Source organism: Muscardinus avellanarius (assembly GCF_963383645.1).
Source record: "Muscardinus avellanarius genome assembly, chromosome: 19".
Lineage (NCBI taxonomy): Eukaryota > Metazoa > Chordata > Mammalia > Rodentia > Gliridae > Muscardinus > Muscardinus avellanarius.
Genome location: NC_137805.1, coordinates 12735319 through 12761538, shown reverse-complemented (window position 1 = coordinate 12761538; position 26220 = coordinate 12735319). Strand labels below are relative to the sequence as shown.

The window sequence follows — 26220 nt, the reverse complement described above, 5'->3', positions numbered from 1 at the left end:
TCACCAGCAAAAAAAAAAAAAAAAAAAAAAAAAAACCACCTTTGCAAACAGCTAACTCAAATGCCCCACAACAAGGTTGCTGGACTGAGGTTGTAAAAACCTAAATAAAACAGAGGCCTTTCTAGTTCCAAAATCAAATTAATGGCCACAAAGTAACTCCGAGGAGCCAGGAAGGAAGGCAGGCAGGAAACAGCTGGCTCCCGGAAGCTCAAAATGGAACTGTTTGGAGAGTGCCACATATCTGATTCTGATGTTCTCAAATTCCCTATCAGGTTCCTTGAGGATCTTTGCAATCACTAAGGAAGGGGAATGAAAGTCGTTTGCAGAAAACCACAGGAGCCAGATCCTTCAAAAGCAAAGATGTTTCAGAGAAGGGATGCTCACGCAGCAAGAGTGATTACTACGGTGGGTCCTAACATCCACTGAAAGAGAGAGCAGAACAGCACAATTCTACTCCATTCCCACATCTATCGATCTCGCTAGCGCAGAGACAGGAGGTCATTTCTGGTCCTTCCTTGCTCTAGGGTTAGGGATGCACGAGCGAACAGAAGAGAGAGACAGACACGGTCCACGGACTGGAGCGTCCTAAGCTGCTTGTGGGCTGCTGTGTTCTGGGCCTAATTCCAGAGGAGTGAGAGCCGCCGAGGGCAGCTCATCCAGGCCTCCCTCATCACCTGCATCCAAGAGGACCCCAATGACGTATGTGGAAATAACTGCAATTACCTGTGGTGTTACATTTCCATTTATCTAAAGACAGGATGGCTCGAGCAGGGGCCAAAAATGCAAAAGCACTGGCCTGAAACAGGGGTAACCTAAAAGAAACGAGACCAAAACCATGATCACGGCATCGGGAACTACCGAGGTTCTTCACTCTTTGACGCTTTAGTCTTTCCAGGCACACGGCACCTGAGTAACTGCAGGCGCACCTGGAAGAAAGAGCCCCGGTCTGCAAAGATCTCCTACGGCACGCGGCCAGGCCCACTGGCTTCTCCGTCCTCCCCTCCTGCTGCTCGGCCCCCAGGTAGCTCCCGGCGGGGCCCGGGGACCCTGTGGTCAGTCGGTCCAACACCCCAACACCAGCCCCTGCCATCGCTGCCTTTACCCTTGGGGGTGGGCGCCGGCCAGCATCTGGGCTTCAGTCTTTCCTGATCTCATGGGCTCCCTGTTAAACATCAATGTGGACCTGCCGTTTCCCCCGCCGCCGCCGCCACCTCCTCCTCTTCTTCCTCCTCCTCCTCCTCCCTCTTAAATTCTTATTGGTTATCACAAAAAAGAAGCTCCTCCTTCATCTGCCATTCCATTATTAAGTCAAAAACCACCCTCGTCATAAAACATAAGGATTAAAATAACATTAGTGATCTAGATACAAAGAGAAGAAAAGCTGTAAGTTATAAAGTGACAGTAGATATAATAAATACTCTGCTTAACCGTAAAAGATACTAAAAGGTGTTCTAACCCATTTTTTTAAGGGCCCAGAAACCTGGCAGACTCTCCATTAAATTTCCTGCCCACACCCTCAAATTAAAGGCAGAGATCCTCAAATGCTGAAACTTGACCGCATTTTAGATCATTGATTTCTTGAATAATTTACCTCGAGTCTTGCCATCTGTATTTGGAAATGGAGAGCAGGTTGCACTAGAGTGGCTCTGTGGGTTAGCGAGCAGACTCAACCACTGTGTTTCACGTTTGTGGGGTGAAGCGCAAAACTGACTCCTGCTTGCAGGGCTGGCAACTGCCGGACACCCAAATTCTCACAGGCCCCACAGCCTGGCCAGGCCATCGGGAACCCAGCACCCTCCCCTCTGAGCTGTGAGACAGCAGTCCCGCTGAGGTAAGGCGGAAACCGGACTGAGAGCCGAAGTGGCTCCGGCGGGAGGACACGCAGCTGCCGCGAGCCCAGAGCCCAGCACCCGCCATCGGAGCTGGAGAAGGCCACGATCTGCGGTCACTACTGCTCTCCTGGCCATTGTAACCATGTAACAGAAGCAACGGAGAGGCAAGGAGCGGCTTCAAGACCACCAATATGAACCGGATGCACATGGCACGCCCGCCACCAACCATCCGGTTATAGTTACCTGCTGGAGGGCCGGAGCCCACGAAGGTCACCTAGAGCAGGATTGTGTGTCAAAGGGAAGACATGGCGGGACGCGCCCAACGCTCAGGAGGACACTGCGCCGGAGAAGGGAGGTTGGCGCGGCACTAGGAAGGGCTGCCACCTCCAGGGGCCCCAACAGCCTGCCTCACTAGAGGCTCAGGTTTCACGCGCGCCCCGTGACTCCCTGACCGACTGGGTCCCGCTCCTCAGATGAACCCCACCCTCTGAGCCTTTCAGGGCAAGCGCTTTGTGGCTCGCCCAGGGCAAGGGCCTGAGAGTGCGGCTCCAGCACACCTCACTCACTGGCCAAGACCTGGCTGCATTCTGGAGGGGGGGTAAGAGAAAGTCTCCGAGACAAGCTGGGCGTGCCTGTGCGTCTAGGGTCACTCGGAGCTCGGGGGGCTTGGGGACTGGCGGCTCAAGCCAGGGGCCTGCGGCCCTTCTTAGAGGCAGGCACGGCAGAGCACGTGGACACACTCAGCGGGAGCTTCCCCGACGCATCTAGAAGGTCGCCACAGAATCACTTTGAGGTGCACTGAGCCTGGCCACCCCGTACCGGATGAAGGGACTCATCTTTCTGTCACCCGGTGAACGTTTCTTGGGTATCTGCTTGACACAGGCACAATTCCACAGAAAACTCCCCACGGCCTTGACGGCTCTCTGTTGCGGACACTAATCCCAGTCACACGCACAGAGCGGCCACGTGGATGGTCTGAGATGCCATGGGCTGTGTCTTGAGCAGGCCCTAAAGAATGAGGCTGCAGGCAGAGAGAAGAGAGGTGCAAACGCAAGCCACGCCACAGACCAGGGCTCCGACTTCCCTGCAGGGGAGCCCTGGGGAAGAAGAGACCAGCCAGTGCCCTGAAGGCCCGGCTCTGCGGGGCACTCTAGGGCTGGGACTGGCGCCCCTCGCCAGACCACACAGATGGCCGCCTGGTCAGGGCTGGCTCTGGTGTCCCTGCCCTGTGGACTCCCACCCGGCCTGGCGCTGGCTCAGGTGACTGGCAGCCAGGCTCAGGTCACTACACCCTGGCCTCCAAAGCTCCCTCCGTGAGGCCGCTGTCCGTGCTGAGGTGCTGCCTGCGTGGACCGCCCGGTGCCCTCCAGGCTGGGGCACCCTGATGAGAGGTGAGCCCGCCACCCACCCTCACCCAGACCCACCAGCGCTCGGGGAACTGAAGGCGCTGTCTGTGAGTGTTCTTCAAAGGTCTGCTAGATGACGAGTGAGTAGCTGAGCCTTCCTAATATGTTGATTTTAACTGCAAAGTCGGGTGAGGAGACTGTCAAGATGAAAAGACTTGGCAGAGAGAGAGAGAGAGAGAGGAGACGTAGAGGATGCCACGGTTATCCCAGATACAGAGCCCAACCACGGGACGGTCCCAAGAGGCTGAAAAGACCACCGGTCCTGTGGGAAATACCGTGAAGGTGTGAAATGGATCTGCCCAGAACTGTCAAAAAAAGGGAATAAGACAAAACAGAACACACCGCGCAGAGAGGATTCCATGCCCGGCTTCCTTGAGCAGCCCAAGAGCAGCCAGAGTTGGCACAGAACTGTTCACAGCCACGTGAACATCGACTGTGACACTTCTAAAGAATCCCCTCTGGGATGTGAGCCGGCTTGGCTTGGAGGGGCTACAGTCTCATCCCGAACCAACCACCCGGAGTGTGTGTCCTCAGGTGTCTTGGGTGCCTTTAAAGGAAAACAGAACAAAAAAGGTCAAAGGAAACCTACCTTTCTCTCTCTCTCTCCCTATTTTTTATTTTGAAACCAGAGTCTCACTAAGTTGCTGAGAGCCTCACTAGCTGAGGCTGGCTGTGAACCTGTGATCTTCCCGTCTCAGCCGCCCAAGTACTGGGATTACAAGTGTGCGCCGCCATGCCCGGTGAAAGCTTTTTCTTAATTGATAACATCTTTCTGTTACGTTATCTATGTACCTCTCATCTATCGGCTGAACTATGGACGGTATTTTGCACACGTAGTATATTTCACCCAAAAAAGTCCAGCAGGCATCTCTCAAGAATATGTGTATTTTTCTACATGCCCAAGGGAAGTGTTACCTTGATAATGTGATCTAACATCTGGCATTTCTAAATTTCTCTGTGTCACGCTGCCCAGAGGCATGCTCGCGGCAGGCTGTCCTGCTGGGGCGGGGCGTGGGGCGCTTGGTTAAGGCCGCTCATTTGAAAAGTACTTTTTCCCTCCCGCAATTAATAAATGCGCAGTCTGCAGGGTGACTGGTGCACTGTGCAGGCACGGCACCATCCCCACGAGCTTTACATTCTAACATAAGGGATCTAATCACTGACTTCTCATTTTATCATCGATATACAATTATTTACTTATTTATTTATTTTTATTGTATTTTTTGCAGTACTGGGGATTGAACCCAGGGGCATTCTACCTCTGGACTACACTCCCAGTCCTATTTTTTTTTACTTTATATTTTATTTATTGTTGGTACTAGGGATTGAACCCAGGGGGGTGCTACCTCCAAGCCACACACCCCAGTCCAATTTTATATCTTATTTGGAAACTGGGTCTCATCAGGTTGCTGAGAGCCTTAGCTAAGTTGCTGCGGCTGGCTTTGAACCTGTGATCTTCCTGTCTCAGCCTCACTCACATGACTGGTGTGTGTGTGTGTGTGTGTGTGTGTGTGTGTGTGTGTGTGTGTGTAGATACTGGGAATTGAACCCAGGAGCATCCTACCTCAGCGCTGACACCCTTAAGAAAGAGGAATAAAAAGGAAGGCGCGTCCCTCCCTCCAGCACTGAGGCAGACACTCCCGCGCCGAGGAGGAGGGCTAAAGAGGGAGGAGCAGGCAAGCGGCCCCCGTGGGCGATGCAAACAGAGAGAGCAAAATCACTCCGTCACAGACAGCAAGGGACCAGCAAGGGACCCGGCCAGTCCTCAGCCGCCACACGGAGGAAGCTCGTGCTGGCCCTGGGCCAGCGCCCGCCCCAGAGGGCCCAGGCTGCAGCCGAGCGGGCAGGATGCCGGCTGTGCCCCCACCCCCGCCGCCTCACCTGCCCCTAGCTGCCTCCTTCCCGCTGAAGGGCTCAGAACGGGAGCTCCCAGGCGAGCGTGGCAGGCGCACACGCTTCCAGTTCGAAGCTCACTTTTTATTCACGTTTTACGCTGTTAAGAAATCAGACTTGGGAGAAGCTGGCAAATGGTAGAAAGGACTGGGGCCACCTCAGCCCGAAGTCCAACACAGCCGGCTGGGGCGTGAGGTCGGCCAGGGTCAAGAAGCTGCTGAGGCTGGCCCTAGACCTGCGATCCTCGTCTCAGCCTCCATCTCAGCCTCCAAGTACTGGGATTACAGGCGTGAGCCACCACGCCCCGCTGGGCCTATCATTTTAATGTGCTAGTTAAAATTCTTTCTTAGTGAACTAGGTGGTGAATGTTTTATTCGCCTGCGACTATGGTCCTGCCTGACATGCAGGCTACAAAGGGTGTGACATCACCTTCGTAGTGATTTGGGCAAAAAACGCTCACCCTGAATCATAATGCCTCTGGCCCTGTCTTCCAGTTTACACAAGAGAGAAACTGTGGAACGAGGACACAATCAAACACATACCGCGGGACCCTCGATGACAACCGGACTGCCCTCTTTAAAAAGAGGGTGCTGTAGGAAGGAAGTGGGCAAAGTATCTATCGCTAAGAGATGAAACAGCCACTGCAAACAGGAGCATGCATGGCCCGCTGGCCCCGGGCAGGGAGCAGAGGGAACAGAGGGAAGAGATGTTTCAGGGACCCTGGGGATTGAGTGTGGACTGCACCCTGGATGGTGGGACCACTGCCCATTTTTCCAGATGATCTGTCTCCTGCTCACCGGGAGACCCTCACTCCCAGAAGAGCACCTCTCTATTTCCAAATGGTTCAAAACAAAACCCCACTCAAATACGCATATAGAGAAAGGGGCTGCGGGACCCCAGTCCCCAGCCCAATCACCGCAGGCCTCCAATCTCCCCATCACCTCAGCAGCCATGAGCTCAAAGGCCCCACAGGTAAGATCCTGAAGGACCCTAGACCCAGCGGGCTCACACGTGGACGGGCTCCCCAAACCCGGCAAGATGGAAGACGGGGACTCTTACCTTGGGGCAAACAAAATCTTTCTGCTGCTCTGAGCCTGAAGAACTGAGTGAAAAAAATGACAAACCCAACCTCACAGTCCATCACAGTGCTGGGGCGACACCGGGAACAAGCCCCTGGCTCCACCTGCCTCCCCAGCCGCTCCACCTCTATCTTATCTGATTGTGTCTTGAGCAGGAAATAAGTACACAGCCTGCTAAAGTGATAACTCTAGCCCAGGGCGAGGTTCTACAGTATCAGCAACTAGCAGAACTCCAAAGATATTCGTCATAGTTATGCCCTGTAACTTCCCAGAGTGTCTTAGGAAGCTCACAACGATCTACAGACCCAGCAGATCACTGTAGTCCTGGCAAAACCCACCCCCAGCGCACCGGGAGCAGGGTTTCCTCTCCTTTTCCAAGCACAGAACGGAGAGGGGCCTGCCCGGGCCTGAGGAGGGCTGGCTAACTTGCTCTGTCACCTACGGCCCTCAGGGCACCGTCCAGTAGGTGGCCCCTGCTGAGGAAGCCACAGCCCATGACACCAAGCCCCAGCCTGTGTCTGCTCAGGGGACGCCCACCAGGACTTGACTTCCCGCCTCTGTGCCTGCTGCCATATGGAAAAGGCTCCCTGCCCTCCCGGGCCCCAGTATTCAGGACCCATCTCTGCCGCTAGCTCCCGGCTGACGACGTCACAGCCCCCTGATGGGCAGCGCTACGGTCAAGTATCTCACGACACCCCACTGCCGCCTCCGCTGCCACCACAGGTCACCCACAGCTTTATAGACCAGTCACCAGGCATCCTTAGAGAGGAGCCAGAGTAAGAGATGGCTACCACCTGTACCCCAAAAGCTCAGAAATCTCAGGCCCCAGCCCAGCACCACGCCGGGCGCCACAGTGCCCCTACCCGCCCGCAGCCACGCACTGGGCAAGACGCCGCCTCCTGGTGCACAACCAGGCGCGGGCCACGGTGGCGAGGACGCAAGGGCGCATGCTGCCCTGCGTCGCGTGGGCAGACACGTGCACCATGACTCCCAAGGCCCTTCTATCTGTGTCCCTAGGCTGCCACCCCCAGCAGGGACAGCTGAGTCCTACTCAGACTGCCTGCCAGCAAGAGACAAAACCAGCAGCTCGCTCTGGGGACAGTCCTGCCAGCGCAGGTGCCCACACGCCCAGCAGAGCCCAGGAGAGCGAGCGGCCGCTCTGAAGAGCAGGGAGGGAAAGACGAAAGACGCGCCTGCAGGAGGGAGGCCCGCTTCCACCGCCCTTCCAGCTCGCTCCTTTGAGCTGGGCCCTGGGATGCCAAGGTCAACAGGCCAGAGCCCTGACGTCAGGGAAGGTGCGCGAGCCAGCGAAGAAAAAAGACATAAAAACAAAAAAGGGCAAGTTTGAAATAAAAGCAACCGTAGAAGAATGAACACGGGGTGCACGACGGAATCCAGAGGACGGCTGGGGCTCCGGCGGCGCCTGCCTCGCAGGAGGGAAGGCGAGCCAGGTCGGAGGATGCACAGGCAGCGGGCGGGGAGCAGAGCGGGAGGGGAGGCTGCAGGGCACGCTGGGGGCTGGGAGCAGAGGGGACAAGGGCCACGCGGGACACCAGGCATCCTCGGCTTTAACAAGGAGGAGCAGCCTGGCCAGGCACGAAGGCCAGGCGCGAAAGATGCAGCTGGTAGAGAGATGGCCCAGGGCCCCAATGCCCCGCACGGTGAGTCAGAGCGGAGCCCCGGAGGCAGGGAGGCCGACGGGGCTGGACACTCAGTCTACGTTGTAGGACGGAGCTGAAGACAAACGGTGACTCGCCAGCTAGGAGTCGAAGGAGAAAGGCTGAGAAACAGCTTGTACGACTGGGAGGGGGTGTGCCCTTCACCAAGAGAAGAACCATGGCGTGAAACCTGCAGGGCGGGCCGGGCCGCAGCCACTACACACTTCCCAGCTGCTCCCCCTGGCCCTTCCTGGCCCTTCCGAGCAGCCCTGGGGCGCGGCGCCTCCCTGGCCGCCCACTCCAGTGGCACCATCTTACCTGCATCCAAAGGTGGTCTGCAGCAGAGTGGTGATGCCCACACAGAAGAAAATGGTCCCGATGAGCTGGCTGGTGGCCCACTGGTCGTGCCCCACACACATGGCGTCGGCCAACAGGAAGGGCACCGCGATCGTGCCGCTGAAGCAGGTCAGGTAGTGCTGGGGAGAGAGCAGGGAAGTGAGCCCGCCGGGCCTTTCCAGGCGGACCCTGGCCCTGCTCCCCGAGAAGGTCTCAAAACAGTTCTCACGGAGAATTTCCCGCCCCTCAGGCTGCACATTCTTCAGTGCCAAGCCCCATCTTCTTCCCGTTCTTTTCTTGTCCTATTACCCACGTAGAGCGCGGCTGCTGCCCTTGTGAACCCAGGCCAGCAAAAGGGCAGAGCACAAACTTACACGTTCCTTACTAAGTGTTTTTTCTCAAAACACTTTTTTTGGTATCATTTACTAAAACCATGGGACCATCCTCCTCTCATCTGTTAACTGGCATGGCGAACCACTCTTGTAACAAACCCTAGTCATGCTATATTCTAGTACTTTATATTTGCATGCCTAAGACAATTAACCTGTTTTTATTGTTTGTGTGAACCCCTCCAGGTCGGGGGATTAAAGCCACACAGGCTTCCCTGCACGGGTGTTTCTCTTTCTGTGCTCTGGCATCGTCCAGCAAACACAGACTGTATCTGTTCAGTCGGGTAGGGTTAAGGGCACAGTGGAACCTTCCAGAACCTTCCAGAAGGAACCCAGCCCCACACACGAGCTTCCTCTGGGGACCCTCCCTGCTCCAGAACCTTCCAGAAGGAACCCAGCCCCACACACGAGCTTCCTTTGGGGACCCTCCCTGCCCCTCGTAGCCCTGGTCGCGTGGACCCAGCACTGGCAGCTCGCTTCCCCTACCCTGGCTGGCTGCTTCACACCCCCATCTGCAGATAAGCTCCCACTTCCCAGTTTGCCAACTCGCACTGCCTCAGGCAGCCCTGAGGCCATCAGAAAGGGCAGCTGCTTGGGCGGGACTGGAGTGTCTCAGAGTGCTCCCACATCTGTGTGCTGGGGATGATCAAGGGACACGGCGGGCACTCCTAGCTGACTAGGGAGACTTCTTGTAGAAACGTGTATATTAGAAAGATTTCTGAGAGCTTGCGTCCTGCGCCCAGTCCAGACACTTGGCCCAAGGCTAGGTATTCGCTGAGAGGACTCCTGGCTCCCTTGGTCCAGGCTCCTCCTTCGCCAGGCACCTTCCTTCCAGGCTGCCATGAGCTCTGACTCCTGAACTTGGGGGACGGGGCTGGATCCAAACAGCACAGGCTCAGCCCCACCTGCGTATGAACAGGCGTGTCTGGGCACAGATCCTGACCTGTGCAGCGTCTGCGACACCCTAGTGGACTTGGTCACATAAACTTGAGAACGAAGGATGAAAACTCAGACCCTGGAGAGGGACCGAAGCCCAACAGCCGAGCCCCAGGCCAGGAGGTGCGGGGGCAGAAAGAGCCCTGGAGGTGCCCGCTCTCCACAGAGCCACTTAATCCTGCAGTGGGCAAAGGTGCCGGGGAGGGTCCGGGCCACTCCTGCTGTCCCCCCCGAGCTGCAGCAGATGGAGCGGGCCCTCCAAGGCCAAGACCTTCAGTCCTGCCCCGGCCTTTCCTGGCACCGCCAGCCCTGCTGTGGGCTGGTTAATGGCAACAGGGATGGCCATGAAGGCACACCCTCTTTCTCCACCACGTCGCTCTCCACCTGCCTCCAGTCTTCCTTCTTTCCCACGTCTACTTTTTTCCCCCTTTCATTCATGTCATTTCTTTTGCTTATGCCCTGAACGTTTTCCTTTCTTTTCTTCCTGCTATTATATAACTGGTGCTAAAATTTCCCATTCGCAGCCGGGTGTGGTGGCGCACGCTTGTAATCCCAGTGCTTGGGAGGCTGAGACCCAGGGAAATTAAAGGTTTGAGGGTAACCTCAGTGACACAGGGAGGCCCTCTGCAACTCAGTGGAAACCCTGTTTCACAATAAATAAAAAATAGGGCTGGGGTTGTAGCTCGGAGGCAGAATGCTCCTGGGTTCAATCCCTGGTCACACACACACACTAACACACACACACACACACACACACACACACACACACACACTCCCCCATTTATCATTCTTTCTTTTTTGTGGTACTGGGGGTAGAACCCAGGGGCTTTTCTACCTTCAGGCTATACTCCCAGACCTCTTTTATACTTTATTTGGAAACAGGGTCTCACTAAGCTGCTGAGAGCCTCACTAAGTAGCTGAGGCTGGCTTCGAACCTGTGCGACCATTCTGTCTCAGCCTCCCAAGCGTGGGGATTATAAGAGTGGGCCACCACGCCAGGCTATTATTATTCTTTTGGTACTAGAGATTAAATCCAGAAGCATACCTCTCAGCTACACCTCCAGCCCTTTTTTTTTTTAACCTCAAAACAAGGTCTAAGTTGCTGAGGGCCTCACGCCTGCAATTCTCCTATCTCAGCCTCCTAAATACAGGCATAGGCCATCACGCCCAACCCCATTCATCTTTTTTTTTTTTTTTTTTTTTGGTGCTGGGAATCGATCCAGAGGTATTTTACCTCTGAGCTACACACCCCCAAGCTTATTTTACTTTTTATTTGAAAACAGGATCTTGCTATGTTGCTGAGAGATATGCTAAGTGGCCGAGGCTGGCGTTAAACCTGCAATCCTCCTTTCTCGTCCTCCCAAGTGCTGGAATTAAAGGCATGTGCCACCATGCCCAGCTCCTACTCATCATAAGTAAATTTATTAACGAAATCGTCAATAAGTAAAAAATCAAAGTTGAATTTTTCAAAATTCCAGATGGTAGATGATTCAAGTATCTGCCGGTGGTCGCACATCCTGAAGGAGCCCTCTTACCTGCAAGCCCAGAAATATGCACAGGTACCAGGGAGGAACATCTTCTATAGTGTAAATCATGTCCGACCTCTGGGGATCCAGACTGCCAGTGCTGTCCAGGGTCTCTGCAAGAGAGCTCTGTGGGCAAGAGGGGAAATGTGGTGCTCAGCGAAGGCTACGATTGCTGGCTCAGCACAGCCCACTGCTGCTGAAAAGTAACTTGCTCCTCGGCCGCCATTCTCCTGAAATGCAGTTCTCAAGAATTTGGGGTTCTGTGTCCTTGGTATCATCTCGTTCCCCCAGAGCACCCAGCTTGCTCAGAGCTTCTCCCGGAGCCTGCAGGTCAGTCCTCTTGTGTGGACAGAGACGCTCCCAGGCTGGGGCCGTAAAGTGACAACCTTAGACTCCCAAAGACGCGTTGTAAAAGGTCAGGCACTTCCAAACCCAGGGCACCGCCCTCTGCGACCCACCCCGGAAGGACAGCGTTTGTGTACCCGGAGATAAAGTCTACCGAGACGGTGCCGCTCAGAACAATGCTGGGTGGAAAGAGCCAAATTCAAAAAAGCACACACGGCTCAGGTTTTGTACTAAACTGTATTCATAATTTAGGTGACCGTTTCTTCCACCATTAGCGAAGATGTTAAATGCCTGCTTTTTAGGCCGAAATTCCTACAAAGACCAGGCACTTCCGGCTGTCCAGCCTGGCGCTGCTGGTCAGCTCCGGCACCATTCTGAGCCCACTCAGTATCTGAGCCCAGAGGAAGATCCCAGGCCACCCTGAGCTCCCCACAGAGACCAAACTCCTCTGGCTTCTCCAATTACGCATGCAAACGATCTTTTTAAAAATCTTTGATGACCTAGCACAGAAAGCAAATTCAGGAGATGTTGCACAGTAAAGCTGAAGATGATGACATCCTGGCCCACGGCCACACTGAGACTGATGAGGGTTCTGCCCGGCGAATCTGGTCCACAGCAAGACGCTAACTGTGTGCTTGCCTGAGTTCCCGTGAGGAGAGCAGGACTTGGAGGCCAATCCCCTCAACACAAGGAGTGAGGGTGCCACATCACCTTCCAGGGCTGAAGGTAAACGTCTGGGGTAAACTGACATTTGGTCTAATCCAAATGTAACCAACATGATCCTTCAGAGAGGAGATTTTCTTCCATTCCAGCTATGGATATTGGTGAATTTGCATTGCTGAATGGGATAAAATGGATTGTGTACATCTTTTGAAAAGTTGGTAGAAAGAGCAGGTAAAGTGTGTGTGCGCGTGTGCGAGAGAGAGAGAGAGAGACAGACAGACAGACAGACAGACAGACAGACAGACAGACAGACAGACATAACCAGCAGCCTGGGCTGTCCAATCCTTGCCCTTCCCAAAGGCAGGCGTGGCCCTCGCCCAGTGCCTGGGGGACCTCTGGGCTCGTGGATGAGATTTAAATTAGGGCTCCGAGGCCGCGCCCCAGTGTGCAGGGAGGTACCTTCTCCGCGATGCCGTTTTCCGTGGTGTAGATGGCCATGAGCTCCGTGTCTTCGTTGTCCTGCTCGCCGCTGGAGGTGGCCCCTCCGTTGATCACCACCTGAGGAGAAACGCTCCAGTTAGAGGCTGCTTCAGCGCCACCTGTTGTAGAGAAATCAGTTTTCCCCAAAAGCCTTCAGTCAGGCGGAGTGCCCAACTGTGCGTCTCCGCCCGTCACAGCAGCGCGTTCTGGTCGCCTGAGATGACTTAGCCACGTGGTACAGCTGTGAGGTGTTGATGGAGGAGCAGCTGCGTCACACAGCTGGAGCCTGCATGGGCCAGGAGAGCAGACAGAAACCTTCCCAGGGAAACCTCAGGCCACAGGACCCCGGCACCTCCGGGAGCAAGGGGCTCGCTGAGGGGCCAGCGCCGGAGTGGGGACCAGGCTGCAGCTGAGCAGGGGCCTCGGGTTCAGGTTCCTCAGCGGGACCCCTGGCGGCTGCCTTGGAAGAAGTGCTCAGCTAGCTAGAGGAATTTGGCCTGCTGACCCCCAAATGACTGGCTCGTTTCACCTGCCCTAGTGGGGGCGGCACAATCGTTCCCTGTCCAGCAGTCTGTAGCAAAATACCTTACAGTTTTCATCTTTAGCCAAATGGTTCCAGTCCTATCCTGAAGAAGCACAAAGTAAGCCTGGTGTGACAGCGCACGCTGGCAACCCCAGTACTTGGGGGCTAAGACAGGAGGATCACAGGTTCTAGGAAAGCCTCTCTCTTAGTGAGAACCTATGGAATTTAGTGAACCTGTTTCAGAATAAAATAGAGCTGGGGGTATAGTTCAGAGATAGAGTGCCACCAGCTTCAATACTTAGTACCACAAAAAAGGAGGAGGAAAAGAAACAGCAATGTTGAAAACAAAAGAGGCTTTAACATAAAGAAAGTATCTAGTGCCACTTTAAAGATTTTTATTTTTTTGCGTTACTAGGCATTGAACCCAATGGCATAATACCCCCAAGCTATAGCCTCTGCCCTATTTTTCCATTCTTTACTTACTGAGGGCCTCAGTAAGTAGCTGAAGCCCCGTTTTATTTTTCATTTTAAAATATGGTCTCCAAAATAAATAAATAAATAAATAAATAAAATATGGTCTCCCTAAGTTGCACAGGGCCTCACTAAGTTGCTGAGGTTGGCCACGAACCAGCAATCCTGCTGTCTCAGCCTCTCAAGTACTGGAATTACAAGTGTGAGCCACCATGCCCAGCACTACGTCGCTGTTTTTAAAAGGATGTGAAATTTAATTTCAAAAATCAAATGTCAGGCTGGGAGTGGAGCTCAGTGGTAGATCCTGGGTTGGATCCCCAGCACCAAGAGGGTAAAAACAAATATTAAATAAGTTCTTCCAAAAAAAGCATCAAAGTTTTGTTTGTTTTAAGGGAAAATGATAAAAAAAAAAACACTGCTTATTAAAGCTTCATATTTGTGGCCCTCTGAATATTATTTTAACCAGAAAATAAAACATGTCTTGGAAAGCTTTCTAAAGTTAATGAAGTCTGGTTTCATTTTGTTCTATTAAAAGCAACACAGATAATGGGTAAATCTTGGCATCTCTCCCCTTGGGAAATTCAAGTTTTTATAAAACTGTCAGCATTTTATAAAAATGTTCACACCTTTAATCAAAGGGTTCAGGATCCCACATAATCCACCCACCGTGGTGATGTATCTGGCAGCTTCGTGAAACTCTTTACACGAAACCAGTCACTTCTGGAATAATAAAGAAGCTCCCCGAATTGTTGCTTTCTGTTGTTTGGATAAAAAAGCTCCCCACACACAATTCTTCAACTCCCCCTTCCCAACAGACACACACAAAGACGATTTCTTCTGGTCCTCAAATCTATAATTACAATGTGTTTTGATTATAGAAAAAAAACCAAGACTGGTGTCTCCCCAACCTGTACTCTAAGCCTCTTTTTGTGTGTGTGGTACTGGGGGGGTTCCTGGAAGCCCTATTCCTGGGTTCCTGGAAGGCTACACCCCCAGACCTATTTTTTTATATTTTTATTTGGAAACAGGGTCTCTTAAGCCTGTGCGATCCTCCTGTCTCCGCCTCCCAAGTGCGGGGATTACAAGCGTACGCCACTACGCCCGGCACTCTAAGCCTCTTTTGAACACAAAGATCTCTCCCTGTCTTCCAATATCTTGGAATCCGGAGATTCCAAACTTAACTACTATGAAAAAAATAAATCAATGTGAGTCTAACACCACAAACGCTAAGCCTCCAGAGCCTGTCAATCCTCGGTTATGACACCTCAAAAGATGCCGCTCAGAGATCTAACATACCATTAGCTACCCTAAAGCTACACCCCAAAAATGCAGCTCATAGCTCTAACCGACCGCTAGCTACTCTATAGCTGGCCAACCGCAGCATCGCCACGCGTGTTGCTTCAAATGTCATGGCCCCGTTACGCTCCCGGTAACTGCACGTCAGCATACCATCTGCAGCATGGACTCCAGAGACCTCCCAGAAGCCCGGCTCCGGCCTCCGGACCGCGCCGCCTGCCTTGGACTTCCCCGGGACCCCTGGAGCCCTGGCACCTTCAGGATCCCAGGTGTGTCTCCCCGCTCCTAGCACACTTGTGAGGGAAACCAGAGGTGCCTTCCTTCCCAGTCCCAGCCTGGAGCTTTCTCCAGGGTGGCCCCCATAAAAGCCTGTCTGGCCACCTTTCCAGTGCGCTGTCTCTCCTCAAGTGATGCTCTGCCCGGCTTCCCAACTCTGCAGGCATAAAGACCATCAGCAGACGCGCCCCGGGGAACCTGGACCCAACTACAGCCAAAACACAGCTCTCCTTTGTAGTGTACTGGCTCTGTGGTGCTGGGTTAGGAGCAACCGAAAACAGCCTAAGACTCCATCCCATGGACCCTGTCCTCCAGCGTTTCTAGAGGGTCCCGAGGGCGCCCTGCAGGGGACAGGAGCATATTACAGATACCAAACAAACTCTGACCTGCACAGAATATGGAAGGAACAGAAACCCAGAGGGGAAAGGACGATCTCCCTAACGAGAGCAGCTACGGTGCTATAAACAGCGGGCGGGCGTGACGACGCACACTTGTGATCCCAGCATTTGGGAGGATCGCGGTTCGCAGACAGAAAAGAAATATAAACAGCTCCGCCTCTGCTCACATGTTCAGTCTCCCTCATGAGATGCAAATTAAAACCAACTCTCCCCACCTACTAAATTAGCTAAGACCACACATTCTGCTGTCAAGCCTGTGGGAAACAGGCTTTTACACACTGACTATCACAGTAACCAAAAAGGCAATGTAGTGAAGACCCTTCACTTTCCAAAGTACAGCCGAGCCCCTTAAGAGCTAAGACATTTAAAGTAAGCTGTAATATAAGAATCCATGCGGCCCGGCGTGGTGGCATACGCTTGTAATCCCAGCATTCAGGAGGCTGAGACCTGGAGGATCGCGGTTCGCGGACAGCCTCAGCTACTTAGTGAGGCCCTCTGCAACTCAGTGAGACCCGGTTTCAAGATAAAGAATAAAAAATAGGGCAGGGGCTATAGCTCGGAGGTCGATTGCCCCTGAGTTCCATCCCCAGACCCCCCCCAAAAAAAAAATCCATGCAAAACCTCAAAAGAAGAGCAGAAACATTAATTTTTAAGAACATCAAAGCCAGGTGTTCTTAAACACCTTGTAATCCCAGTACTTGAGAGGCTGAGACAGGAGGTTTGCAGGTTCATAGCCAGCCTCAGCTGCTTAATGTGCCCTCCACAACTTAGTGAGACCCCGTTTCAAAATAAAGAATTAGAAATAGGACTAGGGGTATAGCTTGGAGGTAGAATGCCCCTGGGCTCAGGCCCTAGTACCGGGGGCAAGGGGAAATCAAAATAGCTGGGTGTGTTGGCACACATGCTTGTAATCGCAGTACTTGGGAGGCTGAGACATGAGGGTTGCAGGTTCAAAGCCAGCCTTGGCAATTTAGTAAGACCCTGCTTTCAAATAAGAAAATCAGTCTGGGGATATAAATTAGAGGTAGAATGCCTCTGGCTTGAATCCCCAGCACCACAATGAATGAATGAATGAATGAATGACATCAAAACTAGCTGGGTATAGTGTGGTGCTTGCTTGTGATCCCGGTCCTCGGGAGGCTGAGACAGGAGGATCACAGCGTTGTGGCCAGCCTCAGCAACTTAGTGGGACCCTAAGCAACCTAGCGAGACCCCGTTTCAAAATAAAGAATAAAACAGGGCTGGGCATGCAGTTGTGAGGTACAATGCCCCTGGGGTTCCATCCCCAATAGAAAACACACACACACCCCTAAAACTCAGACTCCCCTGCCAAGCCTAAAGCTTTCATTTGCGGCCCTTCTTTTTGATGTTCTCAATTCACAGCATATATTGGTATATTTATTTTCAAAAATCCTTTTTCTAACAGAAAAAGCTATTCATCTTGGTCGTTCCATTTTGACCTGTCAAAGAGTATTCACTCCTCTAAATTGTGGCTGCTATACGGTAGTCTAACTCCTATGTACAGAAAGAGACTTACACCAGCTCCTGCACTGGCTCCAACGAATGGTCTCTCTTCATGCTCAAGACTCTTCCGAGAATCACACTGTCAATCCCAAGATACGACATTCTTACAAAAGAAGAACATTCTCTAAGACAGCTATTCTCACAGACCATCCGAGACTTCCACTTTAAAATCTTGCAGCTCCTAACCCTCTACTTAGGAACGCACAGGAAAAACCCGCAGCCCCTGGTGTCAAAGTCCTAAGAACACTGTGTGCGGTGCTGAGGGCTGAACCCGGGCATTCTCCCTCTGGGCTGCACTGCCGGTCTATTTTTGTTTTTTATTTGAAACAGGGTCAAGAAGGCTGCTGAGAGGCTCGCTATGTTGCTGAGACTGTCCTTGAATCTGTGACCCTCCTGTCTCAGCCTCCCAAGTACTGAGATTACAAGTGTGCACCGCTACACCTGACTCCAAAAACACTTTTTTTTTAAAGTGGTCCTGGGAATGGAACCCAGGGGCATTTTATCTCCGAGCTACACCCCCAGTCCTATTTCTTACTCTTTATTTTGAAACAAGGTCTAAGTTGCAGAAGGCCTCACTACTGTAGCTGAGGATGTCCTTGAACCTGCAATCCTCCTGTCTCAAGCTCCCAAGAACTGGGTTTGCAAGCGCATGCCACCAAACCCCGCTTTCTTTTTGCCTTCTTTACACTGCTCAAAATGATAGAAAATGTTGGGCATTGTGGCGCACACTTGTAATCCCAGTACTTGAGAGGCTGAGACAGGAGGATTCATGGCCAGCCTCAGCTATTTATTGAGGCCCTCTGCAACTTAGTGAGGCCCTGTTTCAAAATAAAGAATAAAACAGGGCTAAGGGTGTAGCTCAGGTCAAATGACCTTGAGTCCAATCCTCAGCACCAAAAAAAAAAAAAAAAAGATATAAACCTTACATATTATATATTACATGTTTGCATTGGGCAAACTCCTACATTTTGTGTGTGTGTGTGTGATACTGGGGTTCCTGGAAACCCTTCTACCTTCGGGCTACACTCCCAGACCTATTTTTATACTTTTTTATTTAGAAAAGGGTCTCTTAAACCAGCGTGGCTGGCTTTGAACCTGCACTATCCTCCTGTCTCCGCCCTCCCAAGCTTGGGGATTACATTTTATCTTTCATGAAACCACTAGGATTTTTCTAAAGCCACAGCTCTGAGGCTGTTGGAACCTATGAACTAGCATCTCTATCTTATGGACTAAATAAGAGACAGGTGCTCCATAACCAGAGAGGCGGTGACCACCTTGATGCTATTCCAAGCCTCCACCGTGGACTGCTTATAAGCAAATCATTATATATATATATTTTTTTTTGGTGGTACTGGGGATGGAACCCTTCTACCTCCAGGCTACACTCCCATATCTATTTTACATTTTATTTGGAAACAGGGTCTCTTAAGCTAGCGAGGCTGGCTTCGAACCTGCGCGATCCTCCTTGTCTCTGCCTCCCAAGCGCGGGGATTACAAGCGTGCGCCACCACGCCCGGCTAAGCAAGTCTTTTTTTTTGGTGGTGGTACTGGGGTTCCTGGAAGCCCTTCTATCTTCAGACTACACTCCCAGACCTATTTTTACATTTTTATTTGGAAACAGGGTCTCCTAAGCCAGCGCGCGCGGCTAGCTTCGAACCTGCGTGATCCTCCTGTCTCTGCCTCCCAAGCGCGGGGATTACAAGCGTGCACCACCACGCCCGGCTAAGCAAGTCATTTAAAACAGCCTTCCATCTGAGTTTTTGTTTGGGTATCAGATTCTTTTTTCTCTCTTTTCTTTTTTGTTGAGGGGTTGGAGTGGGTGCTGGGGACTGAACCCACTCCAAGGAGTGGTCTACCTACCACTGAGCTGTACCTTCAACCCTTTTTATTTTTTATTGTTTTACTTTTTATTTTTTATAGGGTCTTGCTAGTTTGCAGAGGCTGACCTCGAACCTGCAATCCTCCTGTTTCAGCTTCCCAAGAACTAGGATTACAGGAATGCGACAGTGTGCTCAGCCTCGGGAGCGATTTCAGAGATCAAATGTGGGAGCGATTTCAGAGATCAAATGTGGCCGTATGGCATTCCTGTTCCTATTACAACATGCTTTCTCCGGGGTGCCTGCATGACTTTTTACTGGTGCATTATCATTACACGTAATAGTGGGGTTCATTGTTACATATTTGTACGTGCAGGTAACCTAACCTGGTTAGGACAAATCTGTCCACAACAAAACCTTCAATGACCCCAGACGCCACTGCGCGGACCCTCCCCTCGCAGCACTCGGTGATGGTGAGGGGCGTTTGTGCTCCAGCTTTCCTTCTTTTCCTTCCCATTTCCCTGGGCACCAAGGGACCCACCCTCTCGGGCAGCCCCGTTTCGGGGTCACCCCGCTTGCCCTGGCCAACCTGCATTCCCTCCTCCGGCACGTCTCTTAGTCTCACGCCTCCAATTTTTTTACGGTTCTTTGCAGTTCAGTTCAGCAAAACTTTAAAAACGATTTTCATCCCCCTTTCAAAGATGCTTTTTAGCTGGGCGTGGTGGCACACGCTTGTAATCCCAGCATTAGGGAGGCTGGGACCTGGAGGATCTCGGTTCGCAGACAGCCTCAGCTACATAGTGAGGCCCTCTGCAACTCAGTGAGACCGGTTTCAAAATAAAGAATAAAAAGTAGGGCAGGGGGTGTAGCTCGGAGGTCGAATGCCCCTGGGTTCCATCCCCAGACCCGGGGGGGGAAAAAAATCCTTTTTATAGCAAGAGACTGGGATAAAATACAGCTGCTGCAGTGCTGAATCAGCATCACAAGGACATGACACTTGTATCTAACGCTGGGCTGTGGCATTCCCAACCCTGCCTTGCTTGGTAGGCAAAATAAAGAGGGCTCTGGACACCAATGCTTTGAAGAGCCCTGCCTTCCCGACCACACCTTCAAAAAATAAAACAGCAATGGAGGGGGAAACCCAAGAGGCGAGCTCAAAAGTCAGACCGATATACAAAGACATGAAGCAGTAAGTGTGGCTGGTGCCGGGACCCGCCGGGCTCAGGCCCTGGCAGCCCTTAGCCTGGCGGTGCACCCAGGGCACCCTGCCCTGGCCTGCACAGAGGCGGGGGTGAGCTGGGCCACCGCTCAGCACCAGGGGCTGGCAGGTCCCCAGCCCTTCACGGCAGAGTGTTACTCCTGAGGAGCGGCCGGGTCTCCTCGGTAAGATCCAGGTCTGAACTTATCCAGAACACGAAGTGCAAGCCTACAGGATCAGAGAGAGAAAAGAAAGTCCCAAAGCCTCCAGAAAAAGAACAATTGGAGAGAGACTTTAAAACAAATACTTTAAGCCGGGCACGGTAGCCCGTGCTTTTAATCCCAGTACTTAGGAGGTGGAGATAGGAGGATCGCAGGTTCGTGCAACTTCTGAGGCCCACTGCAACTCAGTAAGGCCCTGTTTCCAAATAAAAAAATTAAAATAGGGCTAGGGAAATCTCAGCTACTCAGGAGGCTGAGGCAAGAAGATCACATGTCTGAGGAGAGCCAAGGCAACTTACCTGTCTCAAAATAAAATTAAAAAATAAAGCCTGGTGTGGCGGCGCGCGCTTGTGATCCCCGCGCTTGGGAAGCGGAGACAGGAGGATCGCGCTGGTTCAAAGCCAGCCTCGCTGGCTTAAGAGACCCTGTTTCCAAATGAAAAGGTTAAAAAATAGGTCTGGGAGTGTAGCCCGTGAGAGTGTATCCCGGAGGGAGAAGGGCTTCCAGGAACCCCAGTACCACCAAAAAAACAAAAAAATAAAATAAAAGAGAGCCAGGTGTGGTGGTGCATGCTTGTGGTCCCAGCATTTGGGAGGCTGAGACAGGAGGATTACAGGTTCACAGCCAACCCCAGCTACTTGATGAGGCCCTTTGCAACTCAGTGAGATCCTGTTTCAAGATAAAAAAAAATAAAGAAGGATAGGGCTGGGGATTTAGCTCGAAGGTGGAATGCCCCTGGGTTCCATCCCCAGTATCGCTAAATAAATAAATAAATAAATAGGGCTAAGAATGTAGGGTGCTTGCCTAAAATAGTTGAGGTCAACCCACAATCCTGCCCCACACAAAGGTACATTTGTGCTCTTGATGATTCAAATGAAGAAATATTTTAAAATAAATACATACCAAAAAGAAAAAAATACACACATGTACAAGAAATGAGGAATTAAAAGTCGAAGTGAACCAAGTCGAAATTGTAGGAATTACAAGTATAACCGTTGCAGCAAATAATTCAACATCAACAGATGATTATACCCAAACAGACAGACTGGTGAGCACCGGCGGCCTCGTCCAGAGGAAGACGCCCAAATCACGGGACGCAGCGGCAGGACAGGCGCAGGCTGGAAGACCGAGGCCGCCAGCCACAGACTGCGTGCTTGAGGCTTCTGAAAGCGAGCTAAGTGAGGCGGCAGGGGTGAAAACCGCCCACCTTCACGGTGAATTCAAGTGCTGACTATAAACATCACCACTGCAATGCTAAGACAGGGAAACCTAAAGCTAGTCTAGACCATGGCAGAGCAAGGGGGGCAGAGCAGAGCCGGCCAGGGTGCAAATCTGCTGGTCTCAAGGGCACAGGAAGCCCGGGAGCCCTCTGCACTCCTCTGAGCTGGTCCAGCCTGAACCCAGCATCAGACTGAAGAGTGAGCCGCCCTGCCTCTTCCCCCAGGAAATCTGCGCCATCCTGCAGCCTTGAAATCACAGAAGATCCAGGATCAGAATTTTCACCTAGCCAGTTGTGGCGCACGCTTGTAATCCCAGTACTTGGGAGGCTGAGACAGGAGGATCGCAGGTTTGTGGCCAGCCTCAGCTACTTAGTGAGGCCCTCCACAACTTAGTGAAACCCTGTTTCAAAATAAAGAATAAAAAATAGGGTTGGGGGATATAGCTCAGCGGTAGAATGCCTCTGGGTTCCTTTCCCAGTACTACAAAGAGAAATTTTTTTTTTTCACATTACAGGTAAACAAGAGTGATACCAGTTATAAAACCAGCAGCCCACCTCTCTACGGGCTAAGATAAAAACTAAATGCAGTGCCAGTAGCCAATCAAAGTACTTGTATCTTTTTATTGCCAGGGTGAAGCAAATTTTGAACCCATCCTGGGATGGTGTTCTGGGCTTTTTGGTTTTGTTTTTGGTGGTGCTGGGATTGAACCCAGGGGTATTCTACCTCCAAGCTACACCTTCAGCCCTATTTTATATTTGAGAAGCAGGGGCTCAGTAAGTTGCTGAGGCTGGCTTGGAACCTGTGATCTTCCTGTCTCAGCCTCCCAATTACTGGGAGTACAGGTGTGGGCCGCCATGCCCAAGTCTGGTGTTTTTGCCATTAACCACATTTCCAGTTTTCAGAGACAAACACCCTAAGGCAAGCTCTCTCTTGCTAAGGAGCTTTCTTCCTTTTTAAACCCAATACTTCATAGGTAAATTTACACCTTAAGTCAGAATCTGACATCTGGGAAAAAGTATTAGTACTGAATATAATGAGTGGTGAGATCAGCCTCACCCGACTGACCTCACGTCTTCAGATAAAACTACTTCTATCCTGGGCTCTGCTACCCTAAGGCCAAGCATGGACACTGGGTTCTATTTTTTTTTTTTTTAATCTTTTTGGCAGTACTGGGGTTCCTGGAAGCCCTTCTACCTCCAGGCTACACTCCCAGACCTATTTTATATTTTTATTTGAAAACAGGGTCTCCTAAGCCAGCGCACGCAGCTGGCTTCAAACCTGCGTGATCCTCCTGTCTCCGCCTCCCAAGCGCGGGGATTACAAGCGTGCGCCACCACGCCCGGCAGACACTGGGTTCTAAAAAATATCATTCATCCTCTCACCTTGCAATATGAGTAGAAGTCGGATTACATACTATCTCGTAAAAAACACATTTGTAGAAAGAAAAGTAAGCCTTCAACATACTCCAGTATATAGTGAGCACTGCAACAGGGTTTTTTTTTGGGGGGAGGGTATTAGAGGTGGAACCCAGAGGCTTTCTACCTCCAGGCGATACTCCCAGCCCTATTTTATACTTTATTTGGAAACAGGGTCTCACTAAATTGCTGAAAGCCTCACTTAAGTAGCTGAGGCTGGCTTCGAACCTGTGCGATCCTCCTGTCTCAGCCTCCCAAGCGCCGGGATTACAAGCGTGCGCCACCACGCCCGGCTGCAATAGTTTTAAAAGGTTACCAGTGCCAGGTGTGGCAGGTACACCTGTAACCCTAGTACTTGGGAGGTTGAGACAGGATGATCACAGATTAAGGTCAGCCTCAGCAACTTGGTGAGACCCTTAGAAACTTAGCAAGACCCTGTTTTAAAAATAAAAATAAATAAACCAGTCACGGTGGCGCACACTTGTAATCCCAGTACTTGGAAAGCTGAGACAGGAAAATTGAAGGTTCGAAGCTAACCTCAGCTACTTAGGGAGGCCCTGTGCAACACAGTGAGACCCTGTTTCCAAATAAAATATAAAATAGGTTGGGGGTGTAGCCTAGAGGTAGAAGCCCCCTGGGTTCCATCCCCAGTACCACAAAAATCAATCAATCAATCAATAAAGCCGGCGTGATGGCGGATGCTTGTAATCCCAGTATTTGGGAGGCTGCAACAGGAGGACTGCAGGCTGGAGACCAGCCTCAGCTACTTAGCATGATTCTGTTTCAAAATAAAAAATAAAATCGGGCTGGGGATATAGCTATGAGGTAGAATGCCCCTGGGCTCAAGCCCCAGTACCACAAAAAAATAAATGAATGAATAAATAGAGCCTATCTTACATTGATTTCAAACAGAAACTACTTGAGGTTGATCTAAGAATGGAAGGCAGGGGAGCACAATTACCGGGAGAGTGAAGAAAGCGGGGTGCTTCGGGTCTTCTTCGTATTTGCCTTCCGTGGAGCTACCCGCCTCCACGGACTTGGACGTGGTGTTCTTACCGATCCCCATCATTAAGAGAGGCAGGCGGTCTGCGCGCCGGCGGCCCGGCGCGGCTGCGGTGAAGGCTTCTTCAGGCCGGGAGCCCGGGCTCAGAAACGGCTCTTCTGCCCCCAACTACCAGATGAGGATGAGAACCGTGAGCACCATCTCCTAGCACCTGCAAGAGACAGCACAGCCACATCACCGCGGGGCCCACCGCAGCACAGAGCCCGGTATCGCGTTCCCGCACAGAAGAAGATCGGACACAAGTTCACCCCAAACTCACCAGCCACACTTTTCAAGATCCCACCCTCTGCTTCCGAGCTGCCTGGTGGAGAGGGAACCACTACGCTGTGTGATCAGAAGCGTAACGATACTACAGAGGCACTCCGCTGACAACGCATATGGCTTACATCTTACAACGCGCTGCAGAGACAGGAGGCTCTGTATCTACCCCGACCAGCAGCTAGGCCCGGCCACGAGCGGCGACCGAGCGCTTGAAATGGAGCTGGTGTAAATGAGAAACTGAATTTTAATTAACTCTAGACAGCCACTTGTGCCTACTGCTTACCGCACCAGACAACGCAGACAGCGCCAAAAATCACTTCACTTTCTAGACGTGCCCCACAGAAGGCAAGAAAAGGCACTCAAAGTATTAAAAAGAGGGTAAAAGCCAGGCGTGGTGGCCCACGCCTGTAATCCCAGTACTCGGGAGGCTGAGACAGGAGGATCCCAGGCTGGCAGCTAGCCTCACCAACTTATTTATTTATTTTGAGGTACTGGGGATAAAACCAGGGGCATTTTACCTCAGAGCTACACCCCCAACCTGGTTTTTTATTCTTTATTTTGAAACGGGTCTCACTAAGTTGCAGAGGGCCTCAGTAGGTAGCCGAGGCTGTCCATGAACCACGATCCTCCTGCGTCAGCCTCCCGAAGGCTGGGACTCCAAGCGTACGCCACCACGTGCAACGTAAAAGGCCTCAGCAATTTAATGTAGTGAAATACACGTGGGGAACTCTCATCCGAGGACGTGCTCATGGAACACTTCAACAAATACTTGGGATCGGGCCGTGGAAGGGGATGACAGGTAAGCAAATAAGAGACAGAATCGCACAAGAACTGAGAATTCAGTCGTCGGAGAGCGAAGAGGAAACGGAAGAAAACGGCTGCGAGAGCCCGGCGTGCCCGGGGCGCGGGCCACACGGAGAGGCGGGTGGCCTGGCCTGGCTTCTGCTTTCGTTCTCATCCACATCTGCGTAAAGCGGCAGCTCTCAACCCGGAGTGACTGCTCCCGGAAGACCAGTGGTCATGGCAGGTGGTCAGGGAGACACGGGCTGGGGGCAGAGCCGCTGCAGGGCTGGGAAGGGGAACGGTCGCCCTTTGTCAGGGCCTCGAGCAGGGTCAGCAAGGAACGGGGAGAGAGGACCAAGTCTGTGACTGCTCCAGAGACCTGTACCCTCGGAAACTGGCCCCGCAGGCCCCCAGAGACAGCATCCCACACCCGGCGCACAAGGCTGACGAGAACCACAATCTTCCTGTCTCAGCCTCCCAAATGTTGGGATTACAAGCGTGTGCCACCATGCCTGGCTTCTTTTAATTTTTAAAAACATTTTTTTATTGGTGCATTGTAGTCATGCATCTTAATGGAGTACAAGATGGCAGGGGCAGAGACGCGCACACACACATCACTCATTTAGCCCTTCCCCAATTGTTCTTTTAATTTTGAAACAAGGTCTCACTTAAATTGCTGAGTCTGGTCTCAAACCTGCAATTCAAGCCGGGCGTGGTGGCGCACTCTTGTAATCCCTGCTCTTGGGAGGCTGAGACAGGAGGATTGCACAGGTTCGAAGCCAGCCTCAGCTACTTAGTGAGGCTCTCAGCAACTTAGTGAGACCCTGTTTCCAAATAAAATATAAAATGGATTTGGGAGTATAGCCTGGAGGTAGAAAGCCTCTGTGTTCTACCCCCAGTACCACCAAAAAAAAAAACAACCTGCAATTCTCCAAGTCTCAGCCTCCCAAAAATACTGGGATTACAGGTGCGCCCCGGCTTTTCTCAAGCTCTTTGTTTCCTGATTAGCTTTAGAATGACAGATTCTATCGCAGGCTGAAAGGTCTTCCCAGTCTCCTCTGGAGCCAGGCGCGCTCGCACCCAGGGCGATCCCCTTGGTCCCTCAGTGTGAGCCGCCGTCTAGACCCTGGCCCTCTCCAAGTACCCCACACCTCGCCCTTTCTTGGGGCACGCTGCGCTCCTTCCCCTGGCTGCCACCTCATCTCAGGGTG

The 26220-nt window shown here is 52.0% G+C and overlaps 1 protein-coding gene across 2 annotated transcripts in view; it reads right to left on the bottom strand.

The window, feature by feature from the left end:
• The window catches only part of SLC23A2 (solute carrier family 23 member 2), a gene marked incomplete at both ends in the record, with an annotated part of 43161 nt that extends 19190 nt beyond the window's left edge, over positions 1-23971 (bottom strand). The window contains 5 exons of one of the 2 annotated variants that reach the window (XM_080716168.1): positions 724-812; positions 8187-8344; positions 11065-11181; positions 12523-12621; positions 23864-23971. In XM_080716168.1, the coding sequence (XP_080572294.1) occupies positions 724-812; positions 8187-8344; positions 11065-11181; positions 12523-12621; positions 23864-23971 (571 nt within the window). The remainder of the gene's footprint in view (positions 1-723; positions 813-8186; positions 8345-11064; positions 11182-12522; positions 12622-23863) is intronic. The other variant, XM_080716169.1, reaches the window with a different exon arrangement.
• Positions 23972-26220: the final 2249 nt, after the last annotated feature.